The 26,099-nt window shown below is 41.8% G+C and overlaps 1 protein-coding gene and 1 long non-coding RNA gene across 17 annotated transcripts; one reads left to right on the top strand and one right to left on the bottom strand.

The window, feature by feature from the left end:
* Nucleotides 1-848: 848 nt before the first annotated feature.
* On the bottom strand, nucleotides 849-21,213 carry LOC119501659. 2 transcript variants are annotated; one of them, XR_005209871.1, is made up of 5 exons: nucleotides 20,333-21,213; nucleotides 16,216-16,307; nucleotides 13,028-13,117; nucleotides 10,096-10,202; nucleotides 849-2,179 (listed from the first exon to the last, which is right to left on the bottom strand). It is a non-coding gene; the product is annotated as an uncharacterized LOC119501659 (long non-coding RNA). The 2 variants fall into 2 exon arrangements; XR_005209872.1 differs by lacking the exon at nucleotides 849-2,179 and adding an exon at nucleotides 2,992-3,538.
* On the top strand, nucleotides 10,847-26,099 carry elavl3 (ELAV like neuron-specific RNA binding protein 3). Of its 15 annotated transcripts, none has more exons than XM_037792161.1 (8): nucleotides 10,849-11,423; nucleotides 17,819-18,038; nucleotides 18,139-18,242; nucleotides 22,396-22,549; nucleotides 22,679-22,904; nucleotides 23,175-23,228; nucleotides 23,741-23,779; nucleotides 24,538-26,099. In XM_037792161.1, the coding sequence occupies exons 1-8, from the start codon at nucleotides 11,415-11,417 to the stop codon at nucleotides 24,884-24,886; spliced, it is 1,155 nt and encodes a 384-aa protein (XP_037648089.1). In that variant the 5' UTR covers nucleotides 10,849-11,414; the 3' UTR covers nucleotides 24,887-26,099. The 15 variants fall into 15 exon arrangements, with proteins under 15 accessions (XP_037648095.1, XP_037648098.1, XP_037648089.1 ...); XM_037792159.1 differs by having other exon boundaries at nucleotides 10,855-11,423; nucleotides 22,676-22,904; XM_037792162.1 differs by having other exon boundaries at nucleotides 10,856-11,423; nucleotides 22,676-22,904; nucleotides 24,559-26,099.

Raw genomic sequence — 26,099 nt, 5'->3', positions numbered from 1 at the left:
AGCAAACTGGGGAAACTCTCGCGAGATTGTGAAAAGGTAAAGGCATTAATCTCGAATAGTTAAATTTAGGCATTGACATCGAATATTTAAGGTTAAGAATTGACATCGAATATTTAAAGGTTAGGAATTGACCTAGAATAGTTAAAGATTAGGCATTGATGTCGAATAGTTAAAGTTAGAATAGGTCGTAGGGCAGAGTCTCGCGAGAGTTTATGCAGATCTCAGATCAGATTTCCCTTCTAGACACGACCGTTGAACCGTTAGCATCAAGATTGGCCTTGATTATATGTACTACATCCGGTGACACTTCAAAATAAAACACACAATAAAATCAGATTTGCTTTTATAGCAAAGTATTTATACGCAATAAGATCACACTAGTTTTTTAGCATCTATTTAATAGTCTCTTTTGGATAGAGATGTAGCAATTTCAAATGAGCATATAGATGTATTTCAATGTATTCAATGTATTTTACTTTACTTCCGGTCTTACTATTCTTCCCCACTAATATGAGCAGCTTGCACAAGGTGGATATAACCACCATCTGTTCCTGCAGAAATCTCACCTGACCGGTTTACAGCGACCTGCTAGTGGCACATATATCCACCTCAGTTTAAGGTTTCACTGGTTTCATTTCTGTTTAAAATTTAGGAAGCAGGACAGAGAAGTTTCCAGCCCTAATTACTCTCACAATGTCCTACTGTAGAGGGGATTTTTTTACTTTGACAACATGACTTCACTCAGAAAACCATCTGGCATGAAATGTCCTATTTGAGTGGACAGGATTTGTTCTTGATGGTTTCTTCCATTAGCTCCAGCTCACAAGGACTGGTCCTATTGTTGAAGTTTAATCTCATTAGAAAACAAAATGCACAATAGCAGCATCTAGAGGACTGCTTGCACTACACATCATGTCTCTGTTAGACAACAGAGCATGTTGTACCGAGACCACACCATCAGGTGGGGCTGTTCACCATGATTGGAGAAGAAAGAAAGCCTTGCCTCATCAGTGATTGTTTAAGATTCAGTCCTCAAATTTGACCTCTACGAGGAGATGGCTACAGCTTTGTTTACTGGCCTACTGCCTTACAGTGACTGGAAGTCACATTAGAGAGACAATTGGTATAAAAACATGTTTACGGTTCTAAAACAAGTCGCCATAAAAGGATTCGTTAGGTAAAACAAATATGTCAGAAACTGCATATTTGACAGGCCCTTTCTCTGTCTGTCTGAGCAAATGAGGAATGACATTGTCAGCGAGTCTTCCCCACTAATGGAGGACTTGTCAGTTTATTGTAATGGCAGGTCTACGTCTCCCTCCTCCCTGCCTGCATGCATGCAATCATTCCATACCACCGTGCCTAGTATGAGGAATTAATATAGCAAAGCTCGCTGCAGCAGCCCTCCCCCCCAACAGCTCACTCCTTCTACCCCACAGTCGTCCTATTCAGCACCCTGGAGAGCTGCTGCAGGTACTCGGCCTGGCCGTCCTCTGCGAGATGGTTGATGAATGGCATGAATTGTATAGGAGGGATGTGAAAAATGGAAAGAGGGGAGACGGAGGTAAAATTAACCTTGCGTGACAGAGGCTTGGCTGTAGCCGAGCAAGGACAGACGTCTTGGGGATATATGTTTATGCATGGAGCAGCAGTCAGAGCAGCATCAGAGCTCGCAGCAGGCATGAGTCTGGTCCATAGATGCTGCTAATGAAAATAAATGAAGCTCTCTATCTCTCCCCCTATACAGGCACGCTTCCATCACAATGCCAAAACTCGTCTTTTTTTCCTCTGCTGCTCCAGGGTTCAGCAAATTCTAATTAATTGTGCTTTCCATAATTGATTTGTTTATCAATGACATATAATATTCTTCTTCTCCAGGCATTCATATGTGCATACCTGAAGAAATATATTTCTACATATTTACCATGAACATTTCAGTATGAATTCATAGATATATGTTATGTTTGTGTGACATTGCAGTGTCCTTGTATAGTTGGAAAACCCACCTACTATATATAAGTGGGCTGAGCCATGCCTGCTTTATCCTTCTGTCTGCACCTTCCCTGCCTGCTTCCTTGCTTTTCTGTTCATCGAAGGCTTTCAATTCCTAGATCGGCACTATTGTTTGAGCGCCCAGCCCCCACGGCAGCGAGAGCCCCCACCACCACCACCATCACTGCTGTGTTACCAAAGAACAAAAGAGAGAGTGTCAGACACCACCCACTAGATCTCTTTCACACGAGAGCCCCCACCTCAGTTCCAGATGGGGTTGCCTTTTTTCAGGGTTTCTCTCAACCCCAAGAGTCCTCCAAAATGGAGGCCCCCCTCCCCCTGGAGCCCACTACTCAGCTGCCCGTCATCCACCTGCTCCGCCGCCACGCGCCCGTGGCCAGGGCACGTCCCCTCTCTATCCCACCCCACCAGGGAGTCCTATTAAAATCATTAACCACTTTTTTTACAGGGGTCTGCTTCCAGGATATTACTCCGCCAGCAGTAAAAACTTTAACAACATTAACTCATAAAAAGGAAGGACAAACCCACAATCTATCTTATGGATAAAAAGGAAAAACAATTACCAACAATGAAAAAATACACAGGCAATAACTTTAAAAAGATAAATAGCGACGGTTTTCTGCAAACACTATGATATCAACCTGAAGAAATGCTGGTTGCACTTTATTTGTTGTTAAATATTATTGCTCTACCTTTTATATTGAACATGAGAAGAGAAGCAGGTGGTTAAATCACTGTTCATTCGACCTGAAGAGAAGTTGGTTGCATTTTATTTTTTGGTAAATATTGCACTGCCTTGTATCTTGAGAACTGAAGCAGCGGGTCCTGAAGTTACACTTTTTATTATTTTCAAATAAAAGCTGTATGTATTTGCCATTAATTGTTGTGTTTACTTGTTTATATCCATAATTAATTTATCCCTGATTCCCTTACAAGAAAAACTTTGAGGAATCCTGACCTGCACTGTCCAGTATCCAGCTATTTATTTCACAGTCACAATGATTTAAATTTTGGCAAAAAAAAAGTTACTGTATCGATTTCAAGTCATTGAATCTTATCATATCGTTCTAGATGAGCCAAATATCGTCCTTGAATCGTATCAGAACCAAAAGTGACACGTCGTACACACATCGTATCGTTGTAAAAACATATTGTTACACCCGTAATGTGAAATACATTTTTACAAGTAAAAAAAAAATGATTTCCAGGTCCTTCGAGCTCTTCAACTCTTCAGCTCCTAAAGCAGGATGGAGGAATTACACCAGACTGAATATTGTAATCAATAATGCTAATTCTAATCTCTGTCCTGTGGTGGCGGTGATACAGGGGGCAGGCAGATGCTCATTTGTTTGTTTCTCTCAAAGCATCAACATGTAGCTTCTTCAGGAGAATCTCTGCTTCGACCTCAACCCCTGTCTTGACCTTTCCCCTCCAGGGACAGAGAGCGAGGTGTAGCAACAGGACACATCTGCTGCAAGACAGCTGTTATGTCTCCTAATGTTGATCTTACAGTCAGGGTTCGGGGCTGGGGGGGTAAAGGTAATCATTGCTGAATCACTTAAAATCTGCTTAATTGCTACAAAACACACAAATCTACATCCACCCCTCCTCCAGACACAAAACAGTAAATTGAGCTATTCAGACAGAAGAAAAAATAGCTGCAGTTTATCCTTATTAACTGATAAATTGTAAAGAATCAATTGTATCTTGGGCAGCAACACAGAAGGCTTAGCCACCAGTATGCACAGCCACACTTTCTCTTCTGCCTACATTACATGCATGGGTGCATGCGATGCTGTCACTCACTAACCAAGATTTATGGAAATATTCCCTTCCAGCTCCACTCAGTGCAGTGCACACAGCCCACTGCTATTACTGAGCTCCATGCTGGAATATATGCAGATATATGCATCTAATATGTTTATGACTTCTTTACAGCACTCGCTTTAGTCTTTTTACAGGTTGTGTGCTGCAGGAAACGACCAAACCCCCATCACCATTACCACCACCACCACCCCCATCCCACCATCATCCTCCAGTCCCTGAGGGTTCAAGCACCCAAATCAATTGAAAGAAAGAGGAGTGCACTGTGGTCCTCCCCCTACATCTGTCAGGGAGGGAAAGCAGGAGGGGCCGCACTCACGGGCCGTACAGGGGAACAATATCACTCCATCTGTCACAAACCGTTTCATCTCTGATGGGATGAAATATAGCTCGCAAATACATCTACCTCTATATCATCTATGTGTATTAGCTTACTGGTGCCCAAGCCATATACCAATTCCCAGAAGCATACGCAGCGGCTTTTTGTCTCGTATTACTTTCCTCCCACCAGCCAGCACTCTCCAACCACCTTGCAAATTATGCTTTTAAGCCAAACAGCATGTTAAAAGAAATTATTCCACTTTACACAGTGAACCAGTTAATGAAAGTGGAACACCACCAAGTAACGAAATTTGCATGTAAAAAGTTCCAGTATGAATGTGCAGAGCAGCGAACCTGAAAGCTTAATGAAAGAGGCAGCACATATTGTATTTGGAGGAAATACTGGAGAAAAAAAAAAAGTAAGATGCAATCTGCTAATAACCAGAGAGCTCTTTCATATTTAAATGGTGCTGCTGCTGTGTTTGGAGGATGGGTGTGGCCCGTTGATTCTTCTTGCCTCCTGAGCTGTCGCGGCTTTGTGACGTCCATTTGCTCTATCAAATTATGCTATCGGACCGGTCACCGTTCAGAGGACAAAATGACAACCCCGACAATACCTATCAAAGTGCTGCACACTGAGCTCCGACAAAACAAGCTACTGTAGCCCGGTGATCCGATGAGCTGTAAGAGCAGCACAAAATGGCTTTGGCTGTTTACTGGAGGGAGGAACGAAAAACTAAAACCCATATCCCCAAGAGCCATCATGCATCTCTCTCAGCAGCAGGTAGAGCTGCAATCTCAGTCATTCATATTTAATTCCACAAGAGTTTCCGGCCAGACTAATGTGCTATTGATTTCAAGTCTCCTGTTACTGAAACAGGGGAGGGCCATGATGGGGAGAGAGCTGGACTACAGGGAGTGAGAGCAAGAGATTGAAAGAGGAGAGGAGGAAGGATGGAGAAGATGGAGGGGGAGAGAATAGAGTGCAACGGCTAAACCAGTGAGTTTCTCTAGCAAACATTATCAAATCAAAGCCCGCGTTGTCTATCTAACAATCTACTCTTTATCTGTCAAGTAAACACGCAACAAATGCTACATGAAAGCACATTTCAGGTTATTTTATATTATTTATTGCTCATTAAAAGTCTGAGCATTTACTCAGCTCATGAAGCTAAAAACAGCTCATCTTAACAGAAGCAGACGTGTATCTCTTCTATTCGTTTTGTGTCTGTCACTTGTGTGTTTTGTTCGGCAGGAAAAAGGAGCGAGAAAAAAACAAAGAGAATGTCTAAGAGCTTTGTGTATTTAAGGTCTCTCCCCAGATACCAACTCAGACAGGACAAAATGAAAGATTAATAACCATGCGGCTTTATATTTAAAAAGGTTTTCAGTAAAACATGGTCTCTGCGAAGGAGGTTAGTCCTGCTTCACCCAACCTCAAAGCCACGTGAACATTCACACACACACTCAAAGGTGGCACAGATATTGTTATGATTAACACGTATTAATATATACCAGCACCTTGATTTTTTTCTTTAGACAAATAATAAGAAATGTGGCACATAAATATCGCCTCATCTCATATCGCACCGAATACAAACAAACAAAAGACAGATAACTGTTCGCCGAGAATTAAACAGGCACATGGAAAGCAGAATATAATCCATAAATAAAAAGATGACAAGAGCGTCTACTTCAGAGACTTCCTCCCACCAGCCTGTCTACTCTAATAATAGCCCAGAGACAACACATCCAGACACACAGAGGGAGAGATGGAGAGAGGAAGAGAGGAGAGAGACGGAGAGAAAGTGCAAGAGTGAACCCAAGAGGGAGACCACAAGAAAATTGCCAAATAATACATAAAGGGTTGAATTAGGCCAGTTGCCATTATCAACAAATGTCCTTTTAAAAAAGAGGCTAATTTAATTTTGGATGCTTTCCTGAAAGCAATAACTGCTTCACTGCTGCTGCCACGAAAAAAAACCCTGAATTGCCACGAGCCAGGCCCAGTGGAGAGACCACTGAATTAACCAGACCTGAGGCTACATCATCCGACCCATCCCCCAGACACACTGTCATAGTGTCACTCTCTCTCCTTCACACACACACAAGGCCACTAGATTACCGCAGGGCAATGGCAACAGGCATTCATTTTGACGTAATACTACAAGAAGAATAGAGATGAGGAACAGAAAAGGCGAGGCTTAGGAATTCAGACCTAAAGGGGGATTCTTGCGACTTACAAAGACAAGTATCATTATATATTTACTATCCAGAGTTCAAACACATAATGAATTTGTATTTCCTATTAGGGCTGGGCAATATATAACAATATTGTATTGATATTGTGATATGAGACTAGATATTGTCTTAGATTTTGGATGTCATAATATCGTGATATGGCATAAGTGTTGTCTTTTCCTGGTTTTAAAGGCTGCAAGTGATGTAATTTTCTGAACTTGTTCTAGCTGTTCTATTATTTGCCTTTACCCACTTAGTCATTATATCCACATTACTGATGATTATTTATCAAAAGTCTCATTGTTTAAATATTTTGTAAAGCAAAATAGTGAACTCTACAATATCGATATCGAGGTATTTGGTAAAAATTATCGGGATATTTGATTTTCTCCACATCGCCCAGCCCTAATTCACTACTGTTCTGGTAGTCCTGTATAGATAAAACACTATCATTACAATTAAAAAATGCTATGTAAGAGTCGTATGTTTTGGTCCTGCCAGTCAGTATTACAGTTTTTCAGATACCAATACCAGTTTCGGAAATGCGTCCGATACTGGCCAAAATTCAGGATCAGGTATCGGCGAGTACGCCAGTCTATGCACCGATCCCATACCATAATTTATTAACCCAGAAAAAAATCAACTTGTTTAACTGGAAATCAATTCTTCTTCACTACTCCAAAACAGTAGCTTTCACTGTGCTGTCGCCCTGGATGTATCATGGCTGCTACTGGCAGCAAGTAATATTATATATAAATATATATTAGTAATAATAATAATAATAATAATAATAATAATAATAATGATAAACTATTAAGGCTGTCAATCAATTAAAATATTTAATCGTGATTAATCAGATGATTGTCTATAGTTAATCGCGATTAATCACAAATTAATCGCACATTTTTTGATCTGTTTAAAATGTACCTTAAAGGGAGATTTGTCAAGTGTTTAATACTTTTATCTTATGTCTTATCAACATGGGAGTAATATACTGCTTTATGCAAATGTATGTATATATTTATTATTGGAAATCAATTAACAACACAAAATAATGATAAATATTGTCCAGTAACCCTCACAGGTTCTGCATTTAGCATAAAAAAATATGCTCAAGTCATAACATGGCAAAATGCAGCCCAACAGGCAACAACAGCTGTCAGTGTGTCAGTGTGCTGACTTGACTATGACTTGCCCCAAACTGCATGTGATTATCATAAATTGGGCATGTCTGTAAAGGGGAGACTCGTGGGTACCCATAGAACCCATTTTCATTCACATATCTTAAGGTCAGAGGTCAAGGGACCATGACATGGCCATGGCCATGACAGTTTTTCCTCGCCAAAATTTAGTGTAACTTCGTAGCGTTATTTAACCTCCTTAACGACAAGCAAGTATGACATGGTTGGTACCAATGGATTCCTTAGGTTTCATATGATGCCAGTATCTTCACTCTAGCTTTAAAACTGAGCTGAAAGCTGAGGCTGAATGAGACTATTAAATGTCATCACGCCGACTCGTTCGCCTTTACAGCCTTGTTGTGTGCTCATGTGACTGTGGGTGACTGCGGGCTCAGCTAGAGTGAAAATACTGGTATCATATATAACTAGAAAACCATGTCATACTAGCTTGTTGCGAAGGAGGGTAAATAATGCTCCAAACTTACAATACATTTTGGCGAGGAAAAACTGGCATGGCCATTTTCAAAGGAATACCTTTACCTCTGACCTCAAGATATGTGGATGTTAATGGGTTCTAGGGGTACCCACGAGTCTCCCCTTTACAGACATGCCCACTTTATGATAATCACATGCAGTTTGGGGCAAGTCATAGTCAAGTCAGCACACTGACACACTGACAGCTGTTGTTGCCTGTTGGGCTGCAGTGTGCCATGTTATGATTTGAGCATATATTTTATGCTAAATTCATTACCTGTGAGGGTTTCTGGACAATATTTGTCATGTTTTTGCATTGGTAATTGATTTCCATTTGCATAAAGCAAGCATATTTGCCCACTCCCACGTTGATAAAAGTATTAAATACTTGACAAATCTCCCTTTAAGGTAGATTTTGAACAAATACAAAATGTGGGATTAATTAAGTATGGACAATCATGCGATTCATTTGCTATCAAATATCTTAATCGATTGACAGCCCTAGTCAAAATCTCTTAAGCTTGTGTTAACCACAGACCTTATTTCAGACATCTAACTAAAAACTCATTCAGAAAAACCTATTGACTTCGAGATGAGGGAACCGGACGTAAACTTATAAATAAAGTTGTAATAAAAAAAAGAAATAAACTGCTATCTAAAGCATATGTATTTTCCTGCTCTTCCTACTACATTTTCTGCTGAGTATGTTTCGTCTGTGGGCTGCTGAACTTCAAAAATCAGTGAACTAATTTTGTAAATGCTAAGCGTTCGTCCCGTTGACACCGAGGAGCATTCCATGATACGCTAAGAGAAAAGGACCGCTGCAACAAGACTCCTAATCACCACTAGTGGAGGAACCCTCAACAATAAGAAAATAATCAGTAGAATAACAAAAAGGCTTTTAAGCAAAACCAATGCTTGATCCTTTGATTCAGTAATGTACAATGGGCGCTTCAAATGCCCTCTTACCCACAGGGAGGATTCAGCTGCCGTGCTACTAACCGGGGCTCTAATGAGGGGCCACAATTAAGCCCATTTATTCACATTAAGTGTGAACTGTAAGTGGGGCTGCAGTCAGTCGACGGACCTGGGCGCCTTTGTGTTACAAGAGCCGCTTTTATGCAGCAAACAAAGACGGAAAAAACACAAGCACCTAATGACCGAATCTCTTCTCAGACATTCATACACACACACACACACACACACACGCTACTCTTCCTCCCTCTCTACCAAACTGACTCAAAGGCTCCAACGCATCCAGGCTGAGTTGAGTCACTGCTTGACAGAGCGGTGGGGGCGGGGTTAAGACAGACTGACAGTGGGGCTCCATCTCTATCCTCTTATTAACGCTTAACGAGTGCTTTCCTCATGCAATATTCATCTCCACTAATATCATCCAAGCTCTGAGCCGAGCTCGCTACTTATGTAAGGCAATTATGTAAAATATCAGACAGGGCCCGTGTTCAGAAACTGACTGGAAGAGAGCTGCAGGACAATGACAGAGAGAAAGAGGGGGGATACAAGAGTGACTGGGAAGGTGGGAGAAACAATAAGAGAGATACAGTACGAGGAAATTAGCTAGTGGCATGTCCTGTGCTATATCTTCATCTGCGTATATAGACAGCATCCACATATCCATCAAGGACAAGTAGTCAATAATGCAAACTATTTCCTCCCTCGCACCATCACTCCTTACAGCCAGAGACGTCTAAGGACTCTTCAAGGTCAGTTAGGGACTGGTTGTTGTTGCAGGAGGACTCACATCAGCACCACTTGTCCGCTCATCGACAGATAAACAGGAGACACTAATTCAAAGCACAACCTCACCATCTCACCTCCTCACACGAAAAGCAACTAGACTCGTACACAAATAAACAAACATACACTGATTTAGGCGCCCTTGCACGCACACACGCCCACCCCCCCAGGTCAAGGCCCTATGGGGGTCTGCACAGAAATAGGTCATTTGTCACACATGATGTCCCGGGGCAGGGGATGCATTATAGATGAGCCCAAACAGCATGTCTCAGTGAGCACTCACCACACAGGAGGGAGCAGCAGGAGGTGGGCAGAGAGGGGTGAGAACTCCTCAGGAAGGGGATGCAGGGATGTCGTAAAGTAAGACAAAAATCACTGCTGGCCACATTTCTGTTCAGAAAGCAAAGAAAGGAGATCATTCAGCACGGCCTGATCACAGCTACAACTGCACCTTTCTCAACTTTTCACTGAATGGACATGAATTAATTCATCTAATTTGTTATTCTCATGTCTGCACCTGACCCTATAGCTAGCTAGCCATCTGCCTTGAGAGGTCCAGAAATCATCCACTCATTAGTCGTATTATGGATTTAACGCTTTGTTTGTCGCCACAATTCACACCCAATTATTGCATATTTTGTGTCTTTTCCCCTCCTTTGCTTCAATTCTGTGATTATCAGCTGAGAATGTGGACGCAGAAAGTCTGCCGATTCACACTCAAAAAATGGCTTTTATTTGCAAAGACAAAGGCCCAAGGAGTGAAGTTGTTTGCTATGGTTTCAAACAGAACCTAAATGGAGAATAAGAGAGAAAAGGAAGGGGCTGCGCTGCTGAGGGAGAAGTGAGTGCAAAGTGTGGGGAATGAGAGAGACAAGTCTGCTGTCTTGTGCTGCACCCATCTGTTCTGAAAGTGCAGGTGGAGCCCTATTCACTCCGCTCTGCATGTGTGTGTGTGTGTGAAGAGGGGGGCAGGAAGAAAGGAAGGGCAGCGAGGAAAAAAGGGAGTGGAGAGATGGAAGGGCAGGGATGGAGGAGGGAGGGGATGTTGGAGGGGGGGCTCTTGGTGATCTCTCCTGAAGGGGATAATGGGAGAGGAGCGCATTGCAATGGCTGCCATGTAGTACCCTCCCTGCACAATTAGCCAATCAGCAGCGCGCTCTGCCAGCCAGGAGGACGCATAAAAGAAGAACATTGCAGCAGAGGCACAGAAGGAGACTGCGAGAGGAGCAGGGAATTACACATAAAGACAGCAGAAGCAGAACACCCTCCCCTGGACACACCCTGCTGAGGATCACTGCTTCTCTTTTTTTCTGAAACCATCGCCCACGCCACTCGGAGAGAACGCTCTCCCTCATCATCATCCAGTAGAAAACCCCTTTCTCCTCATTTTCATCCTATAGAGGACACCTACAATCTCAGAGGGCTGAGACTCCCTGGCGAAGATTGTATTTTTTTCCTTTTTTTCTTTTTTTTTCTTTTCATTTGGACTCCTGACAGAACATAAAGGGCCATATAATAGAAAGGGCCGAAGAGCAGATAAGAGACTCCAGCTTCAAGACCAGTGGAAAGAAGGACCTAGATTTCTTTCATTGTACGTCAAGAATGGTTACTGTACGTATGACTCCATTTCTCTTATATTAGTGAAGGGGATGCTGTGGCAGCATGCTTACACTGCATCCCTTTATTTTGGATTTATTATGCACTATACAATGCATGTACACATGTGATGCAGCCAGATTTATTTATTACTGATATCTATTACTGATGTTATTTTAAACGGAGCTCCCTGGCTGTGCCCACATGCCACAACATAGACGATCTTTGGGATTAGTAGTGTGCTGTGTTTTTGTTGCTGATGCCGTATTATTATGATAAGATTAACGATCGATAGCGGTAATTAGCAGTCTCATACTGAGTGATGCGCCATGCCGGCTGCGCTCCAGCCTGCAGTCATCATAAAGTCTTTATCCTGCCATTTTAGATATAGCACAGCCTTTTACGTGTGTTGTACCACAGCCTTTTCGAATGAATGTCGAAGCTCTGCTGGTTATTATTTCCTAAAGGATACAGGAGTCAGGGATGTAGGAATTCCGCAGGATTACAGTGATGGAGATGGAGATGGTGATGGAGATGTTGATGGAGAGAGGCGCTGGTTCAGTGGGGGGAGGCTTTCTTTGCATGGTGCAGCACAAGGATGCTGGAGACAGCTTTCTGAGACAAAACATGATGCCTCGGAGGCTGAGGGCCCCATCCAGCAAAAGGCAAAGGAGAAAAAAAAAAAAAAAAGGGTCGAGTCACTCCGGGAGGGGGAGGGGGGATGGAGGAGGAAGAGGAGGAGAGGAGGAGGGAGATTACGCATCCATTGGTTTGCATTGAATCAGACAAAGTCCCAAAAATTCCTCAGGGTATCTCGTTGCGATGCAACCGAGTAAATGGGCTGGAAAACCTCACAGAGAGGCCGCGACAGTGAGGACGCGCACGGACATCTCCATCCATTTTAAGCGCATTTTCCTCCTCCAAGTATATCACATCTCATACAGTGTACAAGATGGCCATGCTGGCGTTGACGCGTGTCGGATAAAAGGAGGATGTGAGCGGTGATAAATTAGCTCTGCTGTGAGAGCCGACGGCCGGGTTGGTTGGTTGGGCGTGTCTCTGTCTCTGCTGGACTAAACGAGGGCCTGAAGCCTCCAACGAGGCCTTTAGGCTACTCTACAGCTTTACCTCTCTGGCCACGCTGCACACAGCACAGAGAGAGTTCATTTACGCAGCGCAATTAAACACACATTTACATTAAATTATAGAAAAATAGAAAACAAGAATCAGCGTGGATGCTGCTTTAAATCACATGTTTTTAAAGTGACATAAAAAAACTATTTTATTATAGTCTAATTTTGTGGAATTATTAGAATTAGAATTATTTCTTAGAATTAGAATTATTTCTTAGAATTAGAATTATTTTTTAGAATTCGAATTCGAATTATATCTAATGATGGTAAAATGTCAGGCTGTTCAGACTAACATTATTTAACACATATAGGAGGAAACAGGATGTGAGAGATATGAACAACTTTAACATTTCATTGAATTTAAATATTGCTCCGGAATAAAATGCAAAATGGAGGTGGACAGTTTTCACCATGTGTGAGTCTCTAACTGTCCACCTGAACACATCTCTCCAATCCCAGTTTTAGTCCCTCTTTGTTGCACATCACCTATTGTCCCTGGCAGGCCTTGTAGACAGGATCAGGATCAGGATCAGGCACACTGCTGCTCCCCTCCACATGGTCCGCAGTCCTCCAGTCCTGTATACCGCAGTGCCAAGCAAATAAAAAGCGTTGAGTCAGATAACCTATCCGAGGCACTTACACAATTCAAGGACAAGGGCAGCCGAGGCCATCACTGGAAAACCAGTCTAAACGGTTAAGGTTAAAAAATACTGAATTAAATAGAAATATGTTATAGGTTAAAGGATTATTCTCTGTCCAAAATAAAAAAATATGAAAAGGAATTCATGTAGCACAGTTCAGACATATGGTCTGACTAACTTATATGAAATGTAATTATGTTATGTAAGCGGTGGTTCGCCTCCTGTTGCCAACGACTTCATGTAATTATCAGCAACAAATATAAAAGCCTGTAGGGAAGAAAGAGGTGGATGAGACTGCAACATTTTTATGTATAAGCATATATAATTTCAATATTATGAACAGGGTGCATAAAAATGCTTGATAATATTATGAGTAGTATGCTAAAATATTATTTTCTCTGATAATAGTGGCCTTATATACACACCAAATTAAAGCCAGTTTACAGCTTTTTTTAATTCCAAACATCACTTGAATGCAACAGTATTAATTCTGTAAATAAATATGTGGGATTGCTGGTGTTTTTCATGGCATTTTTTGACTTGTGGCTGTCGACTGTAACAGTCATTGTTCCCTGAGAGTCCTGCAGCCTCCTGGCCACGACACAAAGCGCCACTGTTTACATTAATATTCATAGTGCTGCCATAGCCCTCTGCGAGGGAGACGAGGAGGAACGGGTGGCTCTTTTGTTTGCTCCTTTCAATACGTTTATTCAGCAAAAAGGCGCTCCATGAATGCCTGCAGAGCACAGCAGAGCAACACTGGCCTTTAAATAATAATAAAAAAAAAAGGACGCTAAATAATAATAAAAGGAGATTATGTTGTGCCATTTAAAATATATGTGATTTATTTCTTAATTGCTCGTTTTTAAAGATGATTAAATATATATAATAAAGAGGATTGGTGGTGTTTTTGCTGGATCTCTCAGGCCTCTGTGGCCTCAATGAGACCAATGAGAAAGCCACTCCCTTTTTCAGCACGCTGGATAGCGCCCCACTGCTACATTACAAGGACTCACAGGACACGTTTGTCTCATCTGAGCCTCTGACGTTGTCTGCTCCCATCTTATCAAAGCACACAGAGGCTGAAATCTTTTAGAAATCTCTTCTTTTTAGTCGTCGGAGTAGGAGAATAGGAGGGTAGCCTCGGTGCATGGCTGACAGAGGGCTGTGACTCCTGTCGTCCTGTTGTTTTACAGCTGCCACCATGATCCCTTAAGCTGCAGAGAGTGTGGCTAATGCCCTTTGTTTGGGATAATCCGGTAATCTGTGTTATTTAGAGGGCTCATTTACACTTCAGCCTAGCATTCAGTTTTTAATTCATGCCTTCCAGAGAAAAAAATAATTTATATAATGTGGACAAGGTTATATGTTAAAAGGAGATCATTGTTGGTTGATAATATCCAGGTGGATTTCTAAAAGTGTTTCTTCATTTTGATTGATGATCAGTTGTGTCAACACAAAGATATTACACACACACACTGCACAGTGAATTTAAATCTACTAAGCCTAAAATTACCAAATCTTTTTAGCTGGGACTGCATGCCAAATCGAAAATACTGATGGTGACTATGTCATTTTCTCTCTTGTTATATCTTCACACTCTCAGTGCATTGTAAACATGTAACAAATCTCATGTTATGACTTAAAACTGGGAGACGCTTATTCTTCTGTACATTATAGCCTCCAGTGCTGTGCTGCATTTGGAGCAGAAATGAATTGAGGCAAAGCGGTTTACAGGCATCATGAAGACTAGAGGCTGCTGCATTTACATTCAGTCATGTAACGCTTCTGTGTTTTGTAATTTAATAGTGAACAGTGTAGGTGGTGGTACGTGTGCTCGCTTGGCAGTAGAGGCAGGGCTCTTGTTTGCGTGCAAGTCTGGGTTCATGTGTTTGGCAGAGGAGGCAGGGCTCTTGTTTGCGTGCGAGTCTGGGACCATGTGTGGGCGATGCTGATGCAGTACATTAAATATTAAGGGAGATCTCACAGAACCCCAAAATAGAAAAAAAAGCAGTGTGGGACACATAGTGCTACCCTAACAACCGGGATATTTGAGGAAATTTAAAAAGATTATTTTTGTGGCATGTTTTCGTCCTGATTAGATAGAAATATGTTGAGAGAGAAGGAGCAATAATATGCAACAAAGGACGCAGGACGTCATGGTTACCAGGTACTCCTGGGATGGACGTTTTTATTGTCTCCAGTAGTCGAAAATGTCTGGAGCCTTTAGTAGATCTATACTGGGCGTATTAGGATTATTCATGCTATTGTAGGCTACAACATCACAATGATTTATTGTCTCGTTGTCATAGTAATTGGGTTTCTGCAAACAAAACTCTATTTGATTTTTGCTGTTGGAATATGAAATATGACGGCCTAAAGATGAAACTATCCTCTGTTTTTTTTTTTATCCTTTCTATTTGTTTCAAAGCATGCTGTTCCTCTCTATTTCTGCATGGAAATCTTAATCTTGGTTGCTGCTTGTGTCAGCCACATCTCAGTGAATTATATAACTTCACACTGTTCACTGGGGATGTGTGTTCTGCCATGTTGAGGGTTATTTCAGCTGGCGAGTCAAATTTGCCCTAATATGTTTTTTTTTTTTGTTCCTTCAAAATGCTTTTTGTCAGATTTGGGACACAGTCAGTTGCTCATATTTCTGTTAGTCAGATGCATCACATCACACACCAGTGTACAAAAAATACAGCTTGATTCCACCTTTTTTGTGTGTGTTAATCGTATCATAATTCATAACGCCATGAAAAAGATTTTTAGCCAGTGGATCAAAATCTTGTGACAGATTGCGATCTGTGTTTCACCGCCTTTGTGCGTAGATGTGTGTCTGAAGTATTTTATTTTTAGGCGGTCTTAACTCCGTCACTGTGCTCCTTCTCCCCTTGTCATTATCAATCTGACTTGCTGATATTCCCTGCTTCTGCGAAAGCCATATAATATTAATACATATTAAGACACAAACACACACTGAGAGTAAGAAAGCCATTAGAAACAATGCAGTCTTTGAGGGGCTGTTACCTGGGCAACCTGAGTCGAGGTGAGGCTCAAAGCGAGACGGCAGGTTACAGAGACGAGGAGAAAAGGCAGGTTAGACAGAGCCACTCGTCTCTCTGGAAAAGGAGAGAGAAGACATGAAATGGCACGCAGATGTTAAGAAATCAATTATATTAGTAATGTGGTAATAATACAGAAACACAGCTGATACAAACACAACACGAGGGTGGATTTTCATGAGATGGTGATGGATGTGTGGGAATACAAATACAGCTTGTTATCAGAGGATATAATCCAAAAAGCTACAGGGGCCAGGTAAATACTTATGTTTAAGTTTCAGTGACACCTACAGTATTTCTACATTCCCTGAATATCATTTTGGAATAATTCTGAAAATTAATTTATTAAGTCCCTTTGTTGCTTTGGACTTCATTGTGAGACCCTAAGAGCTTTAGAGGAGACTCATTTAGCCTTATTAACAAACATAACACCCACCAGTTAGAGATCTGCAACAGCTCGGACCAACAATCTGATATTATGGCACAACAAGCTCACTGTATATGCATTGAAACTGATTATTCAAACACCTTATACCTTTGTTTGTGAGAAGGAATGCAGGCATTTAAATGCAAATAGTCTACTGCAAATGCACACATTATAGAGACTAATTTTAGTTGCATGAGTCAACTTATTTACTTTGACATGTGCAGTGAATCAAATGTCTAATCTAATGATGTTTGAACATGAAAATAACATAAGATGCAAATGAAAAAAGCCAGCCCTTATATTCAATATGTGCACAATGAAATAGGATGTAACATTAGGATTTGCCAGTACATACCCCTATTAGATATTTGTGTCTAATTCAAACAGGTGAACAAATCAGTGCAGTTTGCAGTGATTTTCCATGTAGATTTACACTGGAAATAATGATCAAGAGACAGAGAGCTACTGTAGGTGTTGAGTGTAGAGGAAAGGGAAAGTGGAGCAGGAAGTTTCGTTTCTGGCCACGCAGATTATCCTTGAGGAGCCCCAGTGGATCAAATTAAACAACACGGTGTACTCCAGAGCAACCCAAACACTACACTGTGCACTAACACACACCCTTACTCCACTTACAAAAACAAAAAACACAAAGAAAGTCCGAAGAACAAACGTGTAATCCTAACTTATTTTTCTACCAATATCTTGAATCCCTTTAACAACGTCACTCTCCCTTTTGTCCGTCATCCCTGAACCCTGCCACCCCAATCTCCCCCAGCCTCACACACACACACACACACACCACCATCACTATTATCCATCCCTGTGTAATGATGTAATGGTGTTTGACCCTGGAAGAGGGTAGGGGGAGGGGCGGAGTAAAGAAAAAGGGACTGTGACATCTGCAGGACCAGAGGCAGGGAGCAAGAGATGGGGTGAAAGTGGGGGAGGGGAGACGATAAATCAGACCTTGTATCCATCTCCATTTTAGCAATGCTGATTCCTGACCTTTCCCTCTGACAGTGACAGAGTGGACAGAGTGTGTGTGCATGTATTATATGTTTAATATTAGCACATTTATACAGCCGTGTGTCCTATTGTGTCTCTATGTGAACTGTGAATCTAACTCCACCCTCTTCCTCAGCAGATAATCAGCACCATGGAAACCCAGGTGTCCAACGGTCCAAGCGGAACCAGTCTGCCCAACGGTCCAGTCATTAGCACCAATGGCTCCACAGACGACAGCAAAACCAACCTGATCGTCAACTATCTGCCTCAGAACATGACGCAGGAGGAGTTCAAAAGTTTGTTTGGTAGCATTGGCGAGATTGAGTCCTGCAAGCTAGTCAGAGACAAGATAACAGGTACAACACTTTGTCCACTTTGAGAAAAAAATATATAATCACACCACACAAATGGTTTTGAGGATCACTGACGCCACTGCGGCTCTTTCTTTGTCTCCAGGTCAGAGTTTGGGGTATGGCTTTGTAAACTATGTGGATCCAAATGATGCAGATAAGGCCATCAACACACTCAATGGTCTCAAACTGCAGACTAAAACAATCAAGGTGAGCACAGCTCTACAATATTATTTTTTTTGATTTGTGAAGACGCGCTAGACAAAAAGAAAAGGAAGTGGAGGGGGAGAGAGAGAGGTGGCGACAGACGTGACAGAGGGAGGGGAGGAAAACGGGGAGGAGGAGGAGGCAGAAGGGAGCGGTGGCCAGAACAAAGGAAGTGAGAGAAAAGGGTGAAAAGAGCAGGAGAGAGTGGAGGTCAGAAAGCAAGGGGCGGACAGCATGCAGAGGTTATTGTGATGGAAATGTAATTAGGAAGTCTGACTGCAGTGCACTAAGGTCAGTCCTGGTTACCCCATCTGCCTCCAATCTTGGCTAATTAGGGGGCTTCTTTGTCCCAAAATCAGATGAGGGAGAGAGGGGGCATATTATTAGACACTACTTCCTTCCACCGCCCCTCCGACCTGATCAAAGTAGATCAAAGATTGAGACAAACTGCAGGATTGAGAAATCGAATCTCTGAGAGAGCAGAGCAGGTGATCGTCCAACAGCTGTCCATGAATGGGGACGTTAAATCTGACTAATGACTGATCAAACAACAAGCAGGGAAAGTACTGGACACGGTCACTTTTTGGAAGAACAAATAGTTAATATTCGTGTATAATGTCAAATATTTTGCACAAGATTGCACAAGGGAAATTACTTCTTAGTCTGGAACAACCATGTAGAAAAAGTGCTGATTGTCATGACAATTATTGTTTTATAAAGTTGATCTTATGTTATGACATTCAATAATCATTTATCTATACATAGATCGCTCTTAATAATTTATTCTCAAATGTAAAAAATAATTCCTCTGGTAAATAGTTTTATCTTTCTGATTTTGTAGGAGGCTTCAATAGAGAGGGGTGAGGCTGTGAGGGAGGGGGCAGCGTTAGGAGGGTAGGGGGTAGCTCGGAGAGCAGAATGCCAATGACAGGATTAGAGGCCATATGGGCTTCAGGCACCATCTGTACTGTGGGAGCGACAGGGAGAGGGTTAATTATAGGGCAGCCTTTGCTCCCCGAACACAGCAACTCCCCCCTGACTCATCCAGAACACCCTAATCACTGCACAACACAACCCTCCTGCTCATACAGTCCGTCTGTGTACACAATAGACACTGGTGCTTAGTACTGATGGATGAAATCAGAACACCTGTATTCATCTGAAAGAAGGACTTTTAATTCACATCACCGCTTTCTTTGTGTCTGTGCAATAAGGGAAAGCAACTTTAAACCTACAAATATTTAGTGAAATTCGCAAACATTTATATTAGGGTGGTCAATTGATTAAAATAGTTAATCGAGATTAATCGCACATTTTTTATCTGTTCAAAATTAACATTAAAGGGAGATTTGTCGAGCGTCTTTGAGTTCTTTAAAAGCGCTATATAAGTTGAATTTATTATTATTATTATTATTATTATTATTATTTAATACTCTTATAGACATGGGAGTGGGCAAATATGCTGCTTTATGCAAACATACAGTATGTATACTGTATATTTATTATTGGAAATTAATTAACAACACAAAACAATGACAAATATTGTCCAGAAACCCTCACAGGTACTGCATTTAGCATAACAAATATACTCAAATCATAACATGGCAAACTCAAGCCAAACAGGCTTGTGTGTCAGTGTGCTGACTTGACTATGACTTGCCCCAAACTGCATGTGATTATCATAAAGTGGGCATGTCTGTAAAGGGGAGACTCGTGGGTACCCATAGAACCCATTTTCATTCACATATCTTGAGTTCAGAGGTCAAGGGACCCCTTTTAAAATGGCCATGCCCGTTTTTCCTCACCAAAATTTGACTTAAGTTTGGAGCATTATTTAACCTCCTTTGCGACAAGCTAGTATGACATGGTTGGTACCATTTGATTCCTTAGGTTTTTTAGTTTCATATGACGCCAGCATCTTTAAAACTGACTGAAAACGTGTTATTATTGCGTTAACGTTGACAAATATTTCTAAAAATTAGTAAAATTCGCAAAGATTTATGTTTATGATACCAATACATACGCATGCAAACAATGTGTGTGTGTGTGTTTAAAAGTAGTCAAGGCTCCTGCAAGTCTTGTGATGCACTTACATTGTTTGCTGTTTGCCAGTGGAGCTGTTCTCCCCCAGAGGATAGAGACAAAGGAAGGAGGCAGCAGGACAGGGAGGGCAGCTCAGCCTATCTCAGACAACACTCACTCTGTCTCTCCATCACACACAAACACAGCAGCACTCACAACAATGCACTGAACTGGATTATCTATCACACGTGTTTACAAGTTGCCATAAACACAAAAACAAGACCACAATCAATCAGATATATATCCCTCTGCAGTGCTAGATGATGTAAAATGTTCTGAAAAGTAGACCAACATAAAACCATAAGGGATATAAACACAGACGCACCAAAAAATGGCCGTGCACTAATTAAGTCACCAGTGAATTCAGGAAAATACATCATCTAAGGCTGATGTGTTTCAGTGCAAAACAAAGCTGACACTTGGGCTTGTTAACTGATGACTGGTATCAGTTTGGGTAATGGTTACAGTCATCATAGTGGGTCTGTGACGGTCTCATTGTGGCTGTGAGCTTGAAGGCACTGATTAAGTCCACAGATAGCAAAGAGACAGTTGGGTCTAATGAGGATACATCGACAGAGTCACACTATTTGTTGGAAACTCACTCCAGTTACATCAGGTTTTTCTAACATGTTCTTCAAGTTGACGTGTTTTTTTTCTGATTCAAGCCCTCCGAGACAAACTTGTGATTTGGGTATATAAATATAATAGGGATGTAAAACCGCACCGTAAAAATATTAACCCTTCAATGACTTTAAGACTGAACTGTGGGCTTGTTGAACCATTGCACCACCATTAAACACAGGCAATTATCTGAACATTTATTAATATATTTTGGAGTTCAAACCGAGCCCCCAGGAAGTGCGTCGGGCTTTGAAGCAAATTTTTGTAGTGGCCAAACAGTGGAATTACAAATTTTGTGTCCGTCACGTGATGCCCAAAAATACTTTTTCCCATAGACTTACATTGGGAAATAGACGTCTGTAACTCTGTGGATAACTTTTTTTTAGGTAAATCAACTTCAACACTTGAATAGCCCTTATTTAAATCATTAGGTCCTAAAAGTTGTAAAATGCATGAATAGCTGAATCCAGAGTTATTTCCCTTCCTCTGTTCATGTGAATGAGACCCAGACCGAGGCTGGAGCGAGGGCTGGGAGGCGGGGTTAATAGAAACGCTACTGCGCCTGCTCTATTGGCTCAAAGGATGCAACGATGTATCGAGTTCTCTTTATACATCCATGGTTAAAACACATTGGAAATGGTTATGATTTTCTTTTCCCTAATGTGCAAAACAAACTGAACTGAAACCGTGACCTCAAAAACCGCAATACCAGCCGAACCGTGGGCTTGTTGCACCATTGCACTACTATTAAATACAGGCCTGCTAATTATTTGATGAGGTACCAGAGACATAGAAGAGGCAATTATCTGAACATCTTTTAAAGGACCAGTGTGTAACATGTAGGGGGATCTATTGGCAGAAATAGAATATAATATTAATAAGTATGTTTTCTTTAGTGTATAATCACCTGATAATAAGAATCGTTCCGTTTTTGTTAGCTCAGAATGAGCCGTTATATCTACATAGGGAGCGGATCCTCTCCACGGAGTCCGCCATGCTGCACCGCCATGTTTCAACAGTAGCCCAGAATGAACAAACCAGCTTGGGCCGGAGTCCATAACGTTACTCACTCCCGTCACCACTCTCTCTCTCTCTTGCTTCATCACTCACTTCCCACATAGACACGCACTCTATGAACTGGCTCTGCTCCAAATGGCTCTAGAGAGGGCCATTTGCGTTTTTTGCGTCGGCCACCGTGGCTCTCCAAAACACTTGGCACACGGGAGAGGATTCAACCAGTAGATACCGCTAGATCCTACACACTGGACCTTTAATATATTTTGGAGTTCAAACACATTGGAAATGGTTGTTTTTCTTCTCCCTAATGTGTAAAACAAACCGAACCGAAACAGAAACCCAAAGGCCGCAATACAAACTGAACTGTGGGCTTGTTGGACCGTTGCATTACTAAAATATAATGCACTCATTGATTTATTTTATTTCGGTGTTACAGGTATCATATGCCCGGCCAAGCTCGGCTTCTATTCGTGATGCCAACCTTTACGTGAGTGGACTCCCCAAAACCATGAGCCAGAAGGACATGGAGCAGCTGTTCTCCCAATACGGTCGCATCATCACATCCCGTATTCTAGTGGACCAGGTCACAGGTATAGCCTTATTGCACTTCTCATGCTGTCACTCTCAGCGCCATTCCCTCTCTGAATGAAAGACTGGTAGGCCGCGATGGTCCTTGATGCCAAGGTAGTAACATTGGTTTGTATTCTTAATCGGAGCAGGCATATCACGAGGAGTGGGTTTCATCCGGTTTGACAAACGCAACGAAGCGGAAGAGGCCATCAAAGGTCTGAACGGACAGAAGCCTTTGGGTGCCGCCGAGCCCATCACTGTCAAGTTCGCCAACAACCCCAGCCAGAAGACAGGCCAGGCCTTACTGACTCAGCTGTACCAGACTGCTGCCCGCCGCTACACGGGGCCCCTGCACCACCAGACTCAGCGTTTCAGGTACTGAACCTTTTGGCAACCTCACGCCGCCTAAGAGTGAAAAGAAAAATCAATCAGTTGAAGTGGCACACCCCAAAAACTGCAAATGTGGTCTAAATTGTGTAATCGAAAACATTCAAAATATAAAAACATTTTCTGTCAATATTAACACAACTTCTTAGTAAAGTGTTCCTTTAAGCAATATTATTGCTTTACAGTACAGAAGGAATTGGCAATATTGCATCGTCCCTCCTTCTCACTCTTTTTCTCTGACTTTCTTTTAAACTGCAGCATGATCCCTTCACTTGGAAAGGGACCAGATCCAAATAACAGCTCAAAACCAATGTAAGAGACCAGACTTTTCCAAATACAATCAAAAAAATCTAAAGCTAAAAAATCTTGGTTTAAGAAGAATAATACTGAACCTTTAATGTTTGCCTATACTACATAGGCATTATAGGCACCATAAAGAGTGAAATTGCCAGATGTTGGCCACATCTACATGGTTGAATAAAGGTCCAGTCATTATCTTCCAGTATTAAATATTTTCATGGAATATCACAAACTCAGTATGGATAATTATATTTAACCAGTAGATGTGAAATGGCCTAGGATACAGGATTTGTTACCAACTGAAATCACAATGAAGAATAATAAATACCAGCTGAGACACATACTCACAGAACTATTTTACACACCATCAGTTTGTGGTTGGATGGTTTGGGCCTGCGTTGCAGTGAAGGATGCCCTCTGGAGGCCAGCTGGTGAAGGAGCAACATGTTAACTGAAAGCCCCCCTTCCTTGTAGATCTCATAACTAACTTCTGCATCCCCTTCATTCTCCCTCTTGCGTTGCAGACTCGACAATTTACTAAACGCCAGCTACGGAGTCAAGAGGTAAATGCCAAAGGTGTATTTTCAAAAGCATCCATGCCAAAATAAAACCTCAAACAAAGTGCCTGGAATACCGCCTGCTGACTTCATCTCGAAATCAGATATATAATGGCCATAATTCTTAATACCCACTGCCCATTTAAACCATGTTTCAGAAGCAGCCCAGACAACAAAATACTATCTGTAATTGCAATGATGCAAGCTTCTAACAGCAGGGTATTCTGGCATGGCTTTGTTTAACCTTTTCGTTCTTTTATTTTAATTAATAGAAATAATTTATATGTATTTATTTATGAACTAACATTGTCAGTTTCAGTTGCTTTAATGTCCCCTTTTTTTCACCAGCATGGACATACCAGATTCCGTTTGCGTCTCCTCTGTTTGCTCCAGTTTGTGTATGATTTGATTCCAAATTTGCTTTTCATCCCTCTCTAGGTTTCTGTGTTTTGTTCAATACTGTGGTTTCTGTTGAACATTGTGATTCATGTGTTTAATTCTTCCAGAGGCTTTGGTCAGCAGAGAAAAATATGCACATTGTGTGGGTGTCTGTGTCTCAGGGCACACAGTGTCATTCTGTATAAAAGCAGGTAGTTTGGAGCCACTGTGGTGCCCACACATATTTATACTGTACAGCAGAGGGGATGGAGATGGTGTCCCCCGACTCCATACCCGACTACAATCGCTATCATTTCTCACAGCCCATAAGAGACAGTATAGAAAAGTGAATCCTGTGTGGAACTTCAGAATGACACCCATGGTAGCTCTCCCACTCTCTTCCCCAGATTCTCCCCCATCACCATTGACAGCATGACCAGCCTGGCCGGGGTCAACCTTACTGGTCCAACTGGCGCCGGCTGGTGCATCTTTGTGTACAACCTGTCCCCAGAGGCGGACGAGAGCGTCCTGTGGCAGCTCTTCGGGCCTTTCGGTGCCGTCACCAACGTCAAGGTCATCCGTGACTTCACCACCAACAAATGTAAGGGCTTTGGCTTTGTCACCATGACCAACTACGACGAAGCTGCCATGGCTATCGCTAGCCTTAATGGCTACCGCCTGGGCGACCGCGTGCTGCAGGTTTCCTTCAAGACCAGCAAGCAGCACAAGGCCTGAGAGAGAGAGGCTGCTGGCGCCAGCTCCTTCGACCTGCAGGGAGAGCAACCTGAGCTCCCTGTGTCATCACTCTAAATGGGCCTGGACTGAGTCTCTCTCTGACGCATTCTCACACAAATCCATAATATATTATCACGAACACAGACATACATGCATACACGCACAGACATGACCAGACATATCCATATGCGCAAGCATACACGAGTCAGAGTATCAAACAAACACACTAGTGGAGTTTTTCTTTTCTCTTTACACAACATGCTAGTCCTTCCCTATATTTGCCTGGATTGAATTAGAAGGGGTACGTAGCTGGTTTGTTGGGTAGGGGCAAGAGCTATCTATTTAGGAGACAGTCTAACGAATGTGACAGAGAATGTGTACGGAGTGCTTTGATTGAATTCAGGCAAATAACGAACAACTGATGAACAAAAACGATCAAAAATTTAAACGAATATGTGCAATTTACCCAAACTCTTACCCCACCATCTCTCCTATTATCTTGCTGGAGAGGATGTAGTCACTTTTTTACACTTGGGCATTTTGAATCAGCGATTTTTTTAGATCAAAGAAAATGAAATTAAAAAACACAGTGTTCTCTTATATACGTCTATTAAAATATAACTATATATTCAATATTTAAGGTGGTTATAATAGCCGAGTATGTAAGCATTTTCTAGAAACTTTGACTACTGTTTCCTGACCTGCATTAGGTGGTGCCTAGCGTAAAGGCAGATTCTCTACCCTATGTGAGCTTGTTAGCTCAGACCCAATAGGATTTAGGCTAACCAATGATCACAGAAAAGAGTAGTCCGAAAGCCATCAGAATCCCTCACAGTCTCACACCGAACAACATTAAGAGTACACTTCTGTATCAGAAAACACAGTTCAATAACTAGAAGGTATATTTAGTCCACAAAAACATAAAAAAAAAAAGTTCCTGTATTTCTTCTAATCTATCGTCAGGATGGATTCAACACAAGCAGACTGTCTGTGAACTTAGAGCAGTGTGGCGGTGCTCCCATGGTGACAGCGTTCATTAGTAAATCTCTAGTGAGCGGCAGAGTGACGACGAGTACGAGGGGAAAAACTGTTTCACCATAACACAGCCACGTCAAAGGAAAATACCGGTGTTTTTTTCACTTTTTGCATCATTTTTTTTCATTGCACCTGTATTTTATATTATCCACAGGCCATTTTACTTTGCATGGCTTTG

Source organism: Sebastes umbrosus, chromosome 14 (assembly GCF_015220745.1).
Source record: "Sebastes umbrosus isolate fSebUmb1 chromosome 14, fSebUmb1.pri, whole genome shotgun sequence".
Classification (NCBI taxonomy): domain Eukaryota; kingdom Metazoa; phylum Chordata; class Actinopteri; order Perciformes; family Sebastidae; genus Sebastes; species Sebastes umbrosus.
Note: the sequence above shows the minus strand (reverse complement) of the source record. Positions and strands in the feature narration are given on the sequence as shown.

Bases quoted from the DNA above. Each gene is read 5' to 3' on its own strand.
- elavl3 (XM_037792159.1), top strand. The intron at 18,039-18,138 runs GTACAACACTTT...CTTTGTCTCCAG, and splicing joins AGTCAGAGACAAGATAACAG to GTCAGAGTTTGGGGTATGGC. The intron at 23,229-23,740 runs GTAAGAGACCAG...CTTGCGTTGCAG, and splicing joins AATAACAGCTCAAAACCAAT to ACTCGACAATTTACTAAACG.